The sequence below is a fragment of the Lynx canadensis genome, chromosome D1, assembly GCF_007474595.2.
Source record: "Lynx canadensis isolate LIC74 chromosome D1, mLynCan4.pri.v2, whole genome shotgun sequence".
In the NCBI taxonomy this organism is placed as follows: domain Eukaryota; kingdom Metazoa; phylum Chordata; class Mammalia; order Carnivora; family Felidae; genus Lynx; species Lynx canadensis.
Genome location: NC_044312.2, coordinates 78,260,594 through 78,275,510, shown reverse-complemented (window position 1 = coordinate 78,275,510; position 14,917 = coordinate 78,260,594). Strand labels below are relative to the sequence as shown.

The 14,917-nt window shown below is 34.9% G+C and overlaps 1 protein-coding gene across 1 annotated transcript in view; it reads right to left on the bottom strand.

Moving 5' to 3' along the window:
* Positions 1-14,917, bottom strand: part of GAS2 (growth arrest specific 2) — a 122,494-nt gene that overhangs the window by 71,985 nt on the left and 35,592 nt on the right. The window contains exon 3 of the mRNA XM_030333221.1: positions 7,935-8,076. Within this exon, the coding sequence (XP_030189081.1) occupies positions 7,935-8,076 (142 nt within the window). The remainder of the gene's footprint in view (positions 1-7,934; positions 8,077-14,917) is intronic.

Below are 14,917 nucleotides of genomic sequence, written 5' to 3'. Positions count from 1 at the left end.
AATCACTTTACTGATTCATCTTTTCAAAAAAACCAAGAAAACTTCTACTTATGCTGAAGTTTAGAGTAGAAAACATTTTTTTTCAGTCTGTCATCAAAACATTTACATGGTCTTTTCCTTTAAGTTAGAAGAGGGGATCACTACTTTTTTCTGTCCTCTAAAAAATTCTTTTTAAAACAAATCAAAAGCTCTCTGGTCAATGGTCATTATTATGCCAAAGGTTTTATCATTGAGGTTTTTCTTTTAATAATCAAAACCATCTCAAAGAAAAGCAGAATGCAGAACACCTCTGGGGAAAGTAACACAGATCCCTATTCAAAAATATGTGGCAAGAGACTCAGTCTTATAACCTAGATTCTATAAAAATCTCATGGGCATCAAATGTCAAATGGAGTGCTGCTACCTCCAGGAATAGAAATGAGGCCTTCCACTAAAGCAAAGGGTAGAGTTTCAATGTCACAGAATCTGCAAGTATAAAATGCATTCAACCATAAATGTATAGTTTAGCTAAATGTATTAAGTTTCAACACATGGGCAAAGAAACGAAAGCATGAAAAATTGTGTTGTCTATTTGGTGTCTGTACATTAGAGACTACAATATTTACACATTGGCTTTGAGGGAAACCGGTTTTTAGATTTATATTTAGGAAGGAAATTTGAAATACAATTATGTTTTTGACTGAATATTGTTTAGTCATGAAAATATCATAAATTAATAGCTGTCCACCTTCCCAGAATAGGGAAGGCTCTAATACTCAGAAAAGTGGTATAACAGGAAATACAGTTAACTAGAAGTCAGAAGGATGAAGTTCTAGCCCAGGCTGCATAATTTTTTCATCTCTCAAACAGGCATTTTGCCTTCTACTTGTTCTTCCTGATGAGGTGAAGGGCACTTGGTACATATAGCAAGTACTCAATAAATGTGACTCCCTTGCTACTTGATTGGGGTCCACAAACCAGAAGCATTGGCATCAGCTGGGAGCTGAATAAAACTACAAATTATTGGGCCCCACCCCAAACTTACTGATCAGAATCTACAATTAAACAAGTTCTCCGGGGGATGAGTAAGCACTTTAAGGTTGGAAAGGCACTGTATTAGCCAATGCTGTGATTATTATAATAAACATCAGTCAGGGGTTCCTAGATGGCTCAGTAGGTTGAGCATCTGACTTCAGCTCAGGTCATGATCTCACAGTTCATGAGTTCCAGCCCCACATCAGGCTCTGTGCTGAGAGCCTGGAGCCTGCTTCAGATTCTGTGTCTCCCTCTTTCTCTGCCCTTCCCCTGCTCACTCTGTCTATCTCTCTCTCTCTCAAAAATAAACATTAAACATCAGTTATAATTCCTCTATTTTGTTAAAAAGATTCCAATGTGCTTTGCTATATATAATATGCTCTACAAATGTTTCAGATAGCAGTGATGATGATGATGGATGGAGGGAAAGTAATTCATGCATTGAATTAGCCCTTAATGGGTACTATGGGCATTTCTCTCCTGCCAGGATTAATAAAGTACTAAAAATGTTTTTCTAGAAATTCTAGAAATTTAAGGGCTCGTCACAAACTGCTCCCTGTATCATGTCACTCCTGGTAAGACCCATGCAGAAACCTTTCAGCTTAAAGGTAGGGGGCAATTAGGGATAGTACAGCAATTTAGGTGCCTTGAAACTGATCTCAGGAAAGCTAAAGAAAAAGCAAAGAATCTCACCAACTCATAAACGCTGGGTGTGCGTGTACCCAGATTTCTCAGAATCATTATTCACATTTAGAAAGGCCATGACATCCACATAATTCACAGAAACAAGAATATTCCATTCATAATCTCATCAGTTATGGAATATGTATAGAATGAAATGTAGTTAAGTGCCTTTGCCACTGAGTCAAGAAATGTCCTGCACCAAGTGATGTCCTTCCTTTCTTTAGTACTGGACTTCATGTGAAATTAATGGCTTTAGTCACTAACACTCAGAATAGCAATTAGAGGCAATTTGGTTTGTAGTTACACTTTATTTTTCCTCTTTAAATAATCATATGAACTTCTAAAATTAACTCAGAGCATAACTTTCTATAACACAGGGGCATGATCTTTGGAGGTAAATGGAGCTGAATTCAAATTCCACCTGGGCCATTGAGAAGGTATGTACATTGGGCAAGTTATTTAATTCTCTGGGCCCCAGGATCTCATTTATAAAATGAAGGTTGTTGGAGAAGTAGATATGGTAAGACGTGCACTGCCTAGCTACCATTATTGAGCATATAGTTATTAGTAATGAATATTGTACAGCAAAAATTTGATCCTGGAAAAGCTAGAAAGCTGTTCATTTCCCTAATTTAACCTTGACTTTGCTGAGTCTTGATGTAATTATCATTCTAGGGAGACATTTAGTTCTCAATCAGATTCTGTACTCTTTTCTCATACCTTTGCCCTGGCATACGGCAAATAGCTAAATTTGGAAAGAATTTCTGAGTTCAAAAATAAAAATGTGAACTGAGATGCTAATAAATTAAAATTAAAAAAACAAAAGTCTAAAATAATTGTCTCTGGGAAAGAAACTGAATATAAATAACCCAAATGCTGAATGGATGTCTTGAAACTGTCATCCTAACAAAAGGATATTTTATACTAATAAAACTAATATAACTTTTTTCCATAGAAATGTTCCTAGAGTCCATAATAACAAGATAATAACAAGAGATGATTTATCAAACACTGGAAGGTAGGCATAGATTCCTTTTCTGATGTTAACAAGTGACTTTAAACTATAAAATGGAGAACAATATTTATAAGTCCACACGTAATCCTTTTTAGTTTTCTGCAGCAACATCAAACCAATACTGTGAATAGAACAGTGCTTGACCAAGGTTCAGTAAAAGAAAGGATTTTGTAAAACTACTCACTGGGGTCATGCATCCACAGAAGACAACGCCACACAGCCAACACAAACACAGAAAATAAAAATAAAGAACAAATCACACACATTTGCATGCTAGCACAACAGATAGCAAACCCTTTTCTTGCTGAGTAGATTCTTTCTCTGAGAAATAGATGAAGGATAGTCACTGGCTTCCAAATCCTATAATCATCCAATGACATAATGATATAGACACAATTACTGCAAACACAACATTATGCATTTTTAAAGTATTCCCCACCCCCTCCCCCCCCCCCCCCCCATCTCACAGCTCCCTGGAATGTATACATATTGAGCAACGTAAATAAGGCTCTGGGAAAAATAATTACACTTGAAAATTTCTAAATTAGTATAGTAAAATAAATTACAAATAATAAATCCCCTATACAAGAACATTGCTAATGAATGAAAAAATTTCTTACTTAAAATATCTTAGAGAAATTCATATAAGAGCATCAATATTGGGAATTCATAACTTAAAACTTTTTAAGACTGAGAGTATATCATAGATTTTTGGTCTTAATTTAAATGATAAAAAATGAACCATATCAAAATATCCAGCACTGGGTTACAAAAGGTTGTTAAAATATTTAACCTTTGAAAATTATTATATTTATTATTAGGGAGAATATTAATACATTCTATTAACTTCTATAGACTGAAAACCGAAATGCTTTCACACCTAGAATCTTCTAAACATTTTTTCTTTACTCCACCATTAAAAGAAAAGTTCATTTCTTTTAAAATAATTATTGGTGGGAGTATTTAGTCTTTAGAATGATAAACTACATACTATTAAATTTAAGGAAGCATTCATGTTCATCTTTTGAATCTAAAGCACAATCCTAAATATTTTTAAAGAATCCAATGAAACCAATTGTGAGACATGAAAAAAAAAAAAAAAAAAAAACAAATCTCCTCTAGCCACTGACCTATATGTCAGCGTGGTTTGAACAGTGGGGGTTGTAGCTGAGCATTATATGCAGACCTGTAAGGGTAAAGCCTGCCCCGCAGAGCACACAAAGATCCACGTGATCTATTCTTAGAGCAGTATAAAATTCGCCAAACACTTGAAATGTCACTTTAACTTCGACAATGGGAAATAGCCCTTACAATTCTCAGTGTGTACAATTCTAGGCCAACAAATAATTCTCTATGCAAATTGTTTCCAATGATATCTTAATATAAATAACATTAATTGCTCATACTTCAGATGGCATGCCACCTCTATTGACTGATGTTTGTTAACAGACAATAAGAAGAAAATAATATCGTTTATAACCTGATTTCTGTTTGTCTTTCTTTCAAATTCTGAAAATACTTTAATGGTCATTTACTATATATGTGTGACCTCATGTTCATAGCAGATTGTAGGCTTTCTATATCCTTAAATAGTCTCAGCAATATTTTTGGTTCGTATCTACAGATGTCTCTAGTTTGTTTAAGATATCACTAAATGTCATAGAGTCAGTTCATTTCCCTTTGTTTTACTATTATTAAAAAAAAAGCATTTCGGTGGGCATTCTGGTGCCTACTTCTACTTATTTCCTTTGGATAAACTTTTAGAAGTAGAACAATTTGCTGAAAACAAATAAATAAATAAATACTTGTGAGGTCTTTAATACATAAGGCCAAATTGCCCTCTAAAGAAGGCATGCCTATTTCCAATTTTCTTCAGCAATGTATAGAAGATCCTATTTTCCCACATACTCAACCTAAATATATAATTTTCTTCTATTTTGCTAACTTTCCATAGATTTATTTGCATTTACCTTATTGCTAAGGTTTTGTATCTTTATTAGATTTTTTTATGTCTTCTATGACGAGGCTGTTCATGACTTTTGTCCGTTTTTCTATTGCCTCATTTCTGAAACACTATTTAGGATAGAGTGAATTTATGATCTGAGAGTTGACATTTCACAGAGGAATAATTATCAAGAATTTCATAGAAGATAAACTGCAGGTTATACCCTGTATGTGATTATATCGGGTGGCATAAAAAGCTATCTGCCAAGAATCAAAAAGACAAGAAGCATGAGAGAAGCATATGGAGTCAGCTGCTATCCATACACCCCAGTTCATCCCTGGCATACCTTCCCCACCACTGAGATTTCTTGTCATTAGCTGTTGTGGAAAGAGAACAGATTGAGTGAGTTGGGAATCTAGATCCCCTTGCAAATAACTGTACAAAGAAACACTGCAACAGAGGGTAGCATATCAGTTGCCACAAAGATAAGAATGCTTTATGCAGGCAAAGACCTTTGAACAGCTAAAGACAGAAGCCTCTTGATACACACTCAGGACAGTGATCTACTTTATCATTCATTCAAACAGATTTTTCCCCTTCATCAGGGCATCTTTTCATTTATTTGCTGTTCAAAACACCAGGACACAAAGGATGCACTTCATCTTGTGTGTCACTGAAATGAAATCTTGAGGTAGGAAAAAAGAAAAACGCTTGCCCTAAATTCTCTTTCAAAAGTGAAGTGTGAAAAGACATCAAGCAGAGTACACAGCGTTATTGTTGCAAGAAAGTCAATTCTGCAATCCGGAGTCCAAGGCCATCGGCAGTGACTCAATCGCTTCCTTACCCACAGTGAATAATAAGAAAAATCTAAGAAGAAAGGGTTCCACTTGGGGAAATGGAATTTCTCATTGTCCTTCTCTTGATTATCATTAGCATCTATGGGCACAGCTGTTTCCTTTCTCTGAATAATCCTAAAGTCAACGCTATAATATTGGCTCCCTTCTGTCTCCACAGGGTCTATTATACCTCACCTCATGTCCTATTTTGAGCAGCAGAAATTTCAAATTTGTCTTTCATTGAGCAACAAACCAGAAAGCCCAACTATCTGATTTAGTTTGCTACCGAGGGGCTTAAAAATTACTCGAAAACTTGGTGTCATTAAACTTTCTTAGATACATAAATACATTTTAATTGCAAGTTATAATATAGAAGATATTCAAAATGAAAGAGGTTTTAATAAAATACTCAGTAGCTATTATGCATAAATTATCTTGGATTTTCTTTTTATAAAGTCAGCGTTTTTTTTTCTTTTTCAAGCAGAGTGAAGAACTAAGTCATCACAAAATTCAACTTGACATAATTTTATATGCTGCAGAGTATGTATTTATATACCAGAACCTTTATTATACAGTTGCTTTAGGCTTTATTGTTTCAAGATAAAATGTATTACTTATTATCTGAATGGGGTTTTAAAAAGCCATCCAAGCTTCTTGGCTTCCAACCAAAAGTTTTATTACTTCAATTAACAAAAGGAACTCAGAGGCAGTGAGAAAACTGAGACAACATCACACTCCCATTCCGAGCTCCTCCTCATCCTAGGGTAGTCACTGAAAAAGATGTTTCTTAAATGAAAACCAGTACAACAAACAAATGCTCAAGTAATAGAGGAGTTTCCCCACGTGGTAGTTCCTTTCATAACGCAGGGGCACTGCAGAATTTTAAATCGTGATGTTGTTTGTCCACATAGGAAGAGTATACTCCTTGTGACTAAGATCTGAATTTTTTAACTTATCGTTCATTCACTTGCTCTTTCAAACATTTTTGTGTGTGTGTGTGAACAATTCCACCACGATCCCCTCCTATAATTCCTCACTCGTATAGTTTCCCATAAACATGAAAGTTAAAATCTATTTGTAAAATTAGCAGAAGACTGAAGAAGAGCGATATACGTACACACATCTACCAAGGTTGGTTTACTTTAATGTGTGGAAACAGTAGTCAAAGCCCATTTATATAACGATCATTCAAGAAGCACATGATTGTGTATGGTAGGCTACTGTGCAATTCTTCCAGTTTATTTTTTCTTTCAGGTATAGTATAAAATATTCTCCTAATCTAAATTCATATAATTTTCCTCTCTGCTGAGAGAATTCTCAGAAATTTGATGGCAATCTTTTCCACATCACCTTCCCTCCTCTTAGTACAAACACAAATTTCCATAAGCATATAAAATGGGTAAGATTTTAGCTGTTAACCATCAATTTTCCTGGGTTCAGCAGGGAAATGTTTTGTGAGGCTTCGGGGCAAAAGTTTATTCTCACCGTTTGGAAGGCAATTTGTATACCTGTTCTCTCTAAAGGATGCTCTGCTTACTTTGATGCTAATATTTGGTATTATGTGATTTTGTGAATTGATTTTTAAAGCCTCAGGCAAAAGAACCAAAGCTCCCATCCTTCCCCCACAGATGTCTCCATTCTTCACTCAGTTCTATTTCATTATAATGGGACTTTAATTCCGATACTTTACATGCGAGAGCTATACTGGGCAGAGCTGACACAGGAGGGTTCAACATTTAACAGCAGCCAATCAAGTGATGTCAAAACACTGAACCATTCAATGTATGTTTCCTCCCAAGGAAATACAAAAGCTTGCTCTATGGTCTGGAAGTGGATTTGCCAAAATTCAATTATAAAGTAAAACAAGTCAAAAACCCCATAATTATCTGGGTAGGTTTAGACACTAAAGTATCTTTTATTTCATCATCTTCAATTATCCCAAGCTCCTGCTTGCTTACCTGATTTTTAACTCACTAAAAATAGATACATAAATAAACTTCCATTTCAACAAAGATAGAGTTTACAGGAAATGGTGTTTCATCCTTTTGTAGAGGTGAAAAGACATGGTGCCTTTATGGCTGTAGCAGACATATAGAGCTACTGTTCTAGTCCAGGTTAGAGCCTGGTGGTAAAATTGAAGCCTACGTTTTCCAAATACCTGAATTTTGCATTGTATATACATGATTTTAGCTTGGAAAGAATGGCACTGTTCATATTCCTATCTTTTCATGCATAAAGTGACAAACAGTAAAAGGGCATGCATATTTTTCTACCTTCAAAGATTCAAGTTTACAGCAAAACTGCAAGTTTACATGAAGTTTTTCAATTAACCTGTGAAATGACCACACAAACAAGTTTTGATAGCTATACAAAGTCTTTGATAGTTATGACAAAGATACATAATAATCTTATCAGCTAAAATTCTGAAGGAAATACATACCCAAACCTTCAGATTCAAACAGACAGGTTTCATCTACCCCTAAATCTCGGCACCAGGATAAGAAATTTGCTGTGTTGTCTCTGGCAAAAAAGGAGCCTGAGGGTGCAGAGGCTTTGCATGGAATCTTCTTCAAAGGCAGACGCTGAAAAAAAAAACAAAAAAAATCTCACTCTGGTGGAAAGTCTGGCAAAGTCATCACAGCAGCACATTAAGTAAACATTTATGTTTTCAACAAAATGTTTTAGGATAACCTCATGTAATAAATAGGTTAGTGAAGAGCTATAGAAAAGGAAGTGAAATGCACATGACATTTAGATGCCATTAAGAAACTATAGGGGTGCCTGGGTGGCTCAGTTGGTTAAGCGTCCTACTCTTAATTTCAACTCAGGTATGATCTCACGGTTTGTGAGTCCAAGCCCTGCATCAGGCTCTACACTGACAGTGCAGGGCCCTCTTGGCATTCACAGATCTCTCTCTCTCTTTTTGCCCCTCTCCTCCACTCACTCTCTCTCTCTCTCTCAAAATAAACTTAAAAAAAAAAATTCTAAAAAACTGTCCATATAAACAAATCCTTGCCTTTTCTACTATCTAGTAGAAATACACATAAGTCCCTTCCCTGGCTCAGATTGCCTCTTTTCTTTCTCTTGTATTAATTTTTTTTTTTTTTGGCTTTATCTTTCATCCAAGTACTCTATCATTACTTTTCACAAATTATTTACAAATGTATTTTCCATTTGTGAAAGAATGAAACACAAATATACTATATGAAGATAGATAATATGTAATACACAAACCTGCATTCTTATGTGCCTACATACATACACATATATCAATATATTATATTATTAATATTTTACATTATAATATAAAAACAATTCTGGTTGGATTTCTGCTATCTGACCCTGAAACATATTGACATTCTTCTGGGATAAGAAAATTCTTAAGATAAAGGGAGGGTGTGAACCTGGACAGACTTTTTTATTAACAGTCTGTCATAAAATTTTAGCCAGGAAATCTCCACCGGTACCATAACAAGTGTTATAAAGAACTGTGTGGGCTTTCTTTCTTTAATAGAACATAACCAATTTCCATGGCATTCCAGGAAGTCACAGAATGCAATTCTATGTGATGGGAAAGAGTGAACAATGCATTTGCATGGTGGAGGCTACACAGAGCTTTGCCTCAAGGAGAGAAATTCACTTTGTGATTTAAATTCATAAATAAATGTTTCCACCATTCATTGTAAATGAAAAAATAGAAGCAAAATGTTGTTGATTGTTGAGTTCATTTGCAGGAACAGCTATAAAAAAATGAGATAGTGGCCTTAGTAGATTGGTGAAGTCCTGCTAACATAATACTAGAGTTCTTCCTGTCCAAAGATTTTATAGCCACATACCTAAAACATTCAGTTACTACCTCACTTAAAGTCTGTGTCTGTCCAATCACAAAGGTCTATCTTTTTCTTGCCGACTGAATTTAACTTAGAGGAGACATGATCAAGACTTTTTCACACAAATATGTCTATAGTTATATATTTTAAGCATTACTGCCATATACATAAATCATGTATGGGGCTACTTATGTAGCAATAACCCCTTAACGATTTTGGGTAAGTAATGGTTTTGAAATAAATGATTTTCTTTTTTTTTAAGTTTATTTATTGATTTTGAGAGACAGAGAGAGAGAGAGCAGACAGGTGCATGTGCACAGGGTGGGGAAGGGGCAGACAGAGTGGGAGAGAATCTCAAGTGCAGAGCCTGACATGGGACTCAATCTCACAAACCATGAGATCGTGATGTGAGTGGAAATCAAGAGTCAAATGCTTAACCAACTGAGCCACCCAGGCATCCCAAAGAAATGATTTTCTATATGAATTGTAAAAATAATCAGAAATAGCATAGTTTAATATTTCCTCTAAAAAATATTCACAACCATCAATCACTACTTATTAAAGTTAAAATATATATATCCTAAATCTAGCAATTCACTTCTAAGTATATATCCTAAAGATATAATAGCATTTGGGCTTAAAAATATATATACAAGTATATGTTGAACAGAAAATATAGAAACAAGAATATGTCAAAAGAGGGTTGGTTGGTGGAATAATACATAGTATACATACAATGGAATGCAAAGCAATTATTTTTAAAAAGTAAGGAAAAAATGTATGTATATTGAACTATACAGATATTCACTATGTACTTGAAAATAATTTGCCAACAGATATGTATACCACAGTTTCATTTAAGATTGTGTATACATGTGTGTATACATACACACACTATATACAGAGAGATACAGATGGCCATATATAAGGCTAAGTTGCATATAAATATGTTGTATGATAAATATGAATATCATACTAACTTAAATAATGTTAGTTTAGGAAAAATTAAAGAATGACATGCATTAAATTGATCGTAATTATCACTGAGGAAGGTGATTGATGCATATAGTTTCATTTACTTCATTACATATTTCCAAACTGAGTAGGATGATTTTAAATGACTTTAACTATTTTATCAATATTTTCAGATTAAATCGTCAAAATCAGCCAATTGTATCATTCAAAGATAAAAGAGGATTGTCTGGGAAAAAAAATCTCTAAGAGATGACTATAAAGTTTTTTATGATGTGACTAAGGCAAAGATCATCTCTAAAGAAAGAATATCAACAGATTCAAACACAACCACATTAAGATTTACCACCTCAAAAAAAAAAAAAAAAAGATTTACCACCTCTATCCCTGGGTGGGGAAAGAACACGTAAAGCTATTTAAAACATAGGAATGAGTTTTCATATAGGAAGTATAACCTAGAAATTATAAACTATTTGACACAGTTAAGGGCACATTAAGGACATAACGGCTCACAGCTTGTATAGCAGAAAGGAATACAATATCCATATTGCACTCGAGAAGCTAGAGATTGATTTGACACTTAATCTACCAAGGGACACATTTTGAGAGAATACTCACAAGAAACAAGCCCTCAAATATCATTCAGCCTACTCTTGAAGAACTTACAAGGACAAGCACTGAGCACAGAAATGAAAATAGCATTTTTCCCCTATAAGCTTGTAACCTTACAAAGTCATTTACATAACATATACCTGAATGTAAGTTTTATTTAAAATTCATTCATATTTGAAGACATGAAAGTTATTGTAGGCTAAATAAAATGAAAGCTGGCTACTGATACTCCATAACTTGGGAATTTCCAGTGCAAGGAATTCAATAGTAATAGCAATCTAACAAGGTGTTATTTAAGTGATTTATAGGGTGTTTGTTTCTGTTCTGGAGCTGTCAGATTTAGTGCTTCCGTATCACCTGAAGACTTAGGAAACTTCCAATCTCCATCTAGATGAAATGTTTTATTTGGCAAAATTTGAAAAAGTCATCCTCATTGGTCCAAATGGCTAACTAATTGAGCCCTCACACACAGTACCTATAAAGGTCATAACACATAACCAGGAATAAGGATCTCTGTGCACTGGCTAAGAGAAGTAGCATACTTACAGAATCTAATATTCTTCCTGGTTGAACACCACCCCCAAATCAAAGGTCTTTCCAGGGTTACTGTGTCATTTATAATTAAGAGTCCTAGGGCAGAGGTTTGATTTCATTTGAATTACAGAACAAATGATTTAATAATATCAGCCCTCAATCCTTTTGAACTTAAAATTGTTTTTGACATATTTTATACCAAAGTATTTATAAAGTTCTGAACACCTTGGCAATTATATCTCTTCCAGTTCTGTGATTTTCTTTCTTTTTTTTTTTAATGTTTATTCATTTTTGAGATAGACAGAGAAAGAGGGACAGGGTGCGAGTGGGACAGGGGCAGAGACAGAGGGAGACACACAATCCAAAGCAGGCTCCAGGCTCTGAGCTGTCAGCACAGAGCCCAACGCATGGCTCCAACTCACAAACCACAAGATCATGACCTGGGCTGAAGTCAGATGCTCAACGGACTGAGCCACCCAGGTTCTCCCTGTTATTTTCTTAATTGTTAATTTCTTTAGGTTTTCATGAAAATCCTGGGGTGGGGGGTGGGGAACCAACTCTGGATCTCTTCTTTAATATCAGTAAACAAAATAAAAACTAATAAATTGGATAAAATCGAACTATTTCCTTGCCTAGAAAATCTTGAAGAAGAGTTTTATTACAGAGAACTGCTATAAGTAATCATGGATGTGTACACTTGAAAAGCTGAAAATGGACTACAGATATGGAGAGAAATACTTCTGCCCTAAAGAACTGGAGATTTGAAAGGGAACCTCCCCACATGGCTCATCATATTGTCCATATTAATTTTCCCTTTACTGCTCACCTCTTCAAACAACTCCTACAACATTTAAATTATAGACCATCTCAATTATTTACTGATGTAAGTTTTTCCAGGCAGTGTTGTTACTCATTATGTCCCCAAAACCTGACTGATGACTGGTAAGACTTGCATGAATGCTAAGACTTGACCCCTCAAACTAGATTGGAATCAATGTAGGGCAGGATCAAAGTTTTTACATCAGAGTTTTTTCATTCCCAGGGGGCACATTTCCAGGGCCTTTATAATTCATTAAATTCATAGGATAACTTATATATTACATTATTTCTGTAAACTAAGAAATGTATAACTGAAAAATCAAAGTAACACCTTTGAACTGTTTTTGAAAATTACTGAATATAGAAGGTTGAGTACAGAATAATCACCACACTGAACCGAGACTGGGTCAAAATTTAGGCTCACTGACTCACTAGCAAGAGTCATGCTACTGTATCCCAGCCTCCATAGCATGGGATTCGGTATTTTGTGTTAGCAAAATGAGAAGTGACTCTCAATCACTGGGATCACATGCAAGTAGTCAACGGGGTGCACATTAATTTTTCTAGTATCAAGTTAAATGTTTATATTTTTTCTTTCAGTGGGATTAACTCAGGATATGTACTCATGGCCCCCAAAATACTTACAGACAGGATGATTAACATACAAAAGAATGGTTTCAATTCCAAAGTGTCTTCCCATCCCCTTCTGGCAACAAACAAGTTAGGTTGCAATAAAAAGAATTTAAATTTACTTCTAAAGGCTTTTAATTTTTTCCATTATCTGCTAGGGCTTTAGAGGCCAAAGTCAGTTATCTCACCTTCTTGGGATGATACTCTGGGCAAATGACTTAATGTTTCAGTGCCTCAGCCTCCTGTTCAAATGCACATAGAAGACAACGCATCTGATCGGGTATACGTGTGTGAATGTGAGTTCAATAATATAATTCGAGTGCAGAAGCAAGTGTTTCATAAAGTTTACTCCACTACCATGGGAGTACCCACTAGTGACATGGGGCTAGTAAACACTTTGAACTGTGGTGCAACTAGAGAACTAATTTGTCAATTTTACTTCATTTTAATCTCTGTGAGATGGTGGATGTTAGCTGAACCTATGATGGATTCATTTTATAATATATGTAAATCAAACCATAACGCTGCATGTCTTAAACCTAAACACTGATGTATGTCAAGTATTTCTCAATAAAACTGGGAAAATCCATTTAAATTTCAAAAGTCACATGTGGCTTATGGCTATCCTGTTAGCACATTCATAATAGAGAAAGGACAGCCGCTTTTGGGGTTTGAGGGTCCAATATTTGGCCACTTGACTAGTTTCCTTTGAACTAATACCATTTTCATTTCTTTCAACTACCCTCAAAACCAATAGTTCCCCTGGATATAGTTACATGAGACACACAATTATATTGGTCACCTACAAAGAGTTAACTTATATGCTGCAGAGCTCAACTTGTGTATGTCCTAGTTAAGGTTGTGAGTGTTGTAGCTTCAAACGGGCAGCGTGATTACATATAGTACTTATAGATCTATTTATAATTCTTACAATAGCCTACACCTAGAGAACCAGAATCTTACTTAGTGCCTTACTTACAAGCAGTAAGTATTTATTTATTTATGACTTATTTATTTTGGTCTGAATCATATGGTGGGTGGGAAAAGAGAGGATTAAAACTGTGAGTGACAACCATGCTTCAGGCACACAAAACTTACTTTCATATAGATTATCCTATTTCATTCTTTAAAAAAAATGATGCCTTGAATTAGGTAGGTAACAGTTTCTACATTTTCCAAGATGAAAAAATTGAGCTCATACATAGTTTAAATCAAATTATTCAATCTCTTATACCCATATGCTTCTAACTGTTCTATAATAGCTCACCAATGCTTGGAATTTAATATATTTCAGCAGTTGATTTATTTTCCCATTTTTTGGCCAGGTAACATTAAAATGAAGAATATGTATTCTCTCTCCCCTGTCAAACTAAAAAGAGAATAGAGAGAATGGCATCTCTGGTCCTCTGCACGCAGAGAACTGAAAATTTAATACTAGTAGTTTAAATAATCCATTCTTCACCAAAGTTTGATTGCATCTAGTAGACATTTCAGATATAAAACAGAAGACATACATAAAAGAAGATGTGGAAATTGCCAAGAACTAATATCTTTCCTTTTCCAAAGAGTATATAGAATGTACTGTTCAAACACACAGGCAATAAAGTCACTCTTTCCATGATGGAATTAATGTCTCCACTTGTATCCCCTTGTTGCTTTTAGTTTCACTGATATATTTTATGGAAGAAAACCTCTCAATAAAATTATTTGAACATTCACAGTATCAAGGTGTCTAAACAGAACTACCAAGTGGCTTTGGAAAGGATGAAACTGTATCCTTTAAGATCACAATTATTAAAATGAAAAATAGGAGAAACTTCTTTCTGGTGCCACCAACCTCTCCTGGGAATTCTGCAATAGGACTTTATGCCTCAGGCAGAGTGAGCTATGATTTAGTACAGTCACAACTGAACTCACTGGATTTAACTCAAAATGAACCTCTTCTCTCCTTTCCTTCTCCAGATATATTCTACCCTAGAGAGAATAGGTCTTAGAGCAAAATTTGGTGTAATCTCCATGCTGTATG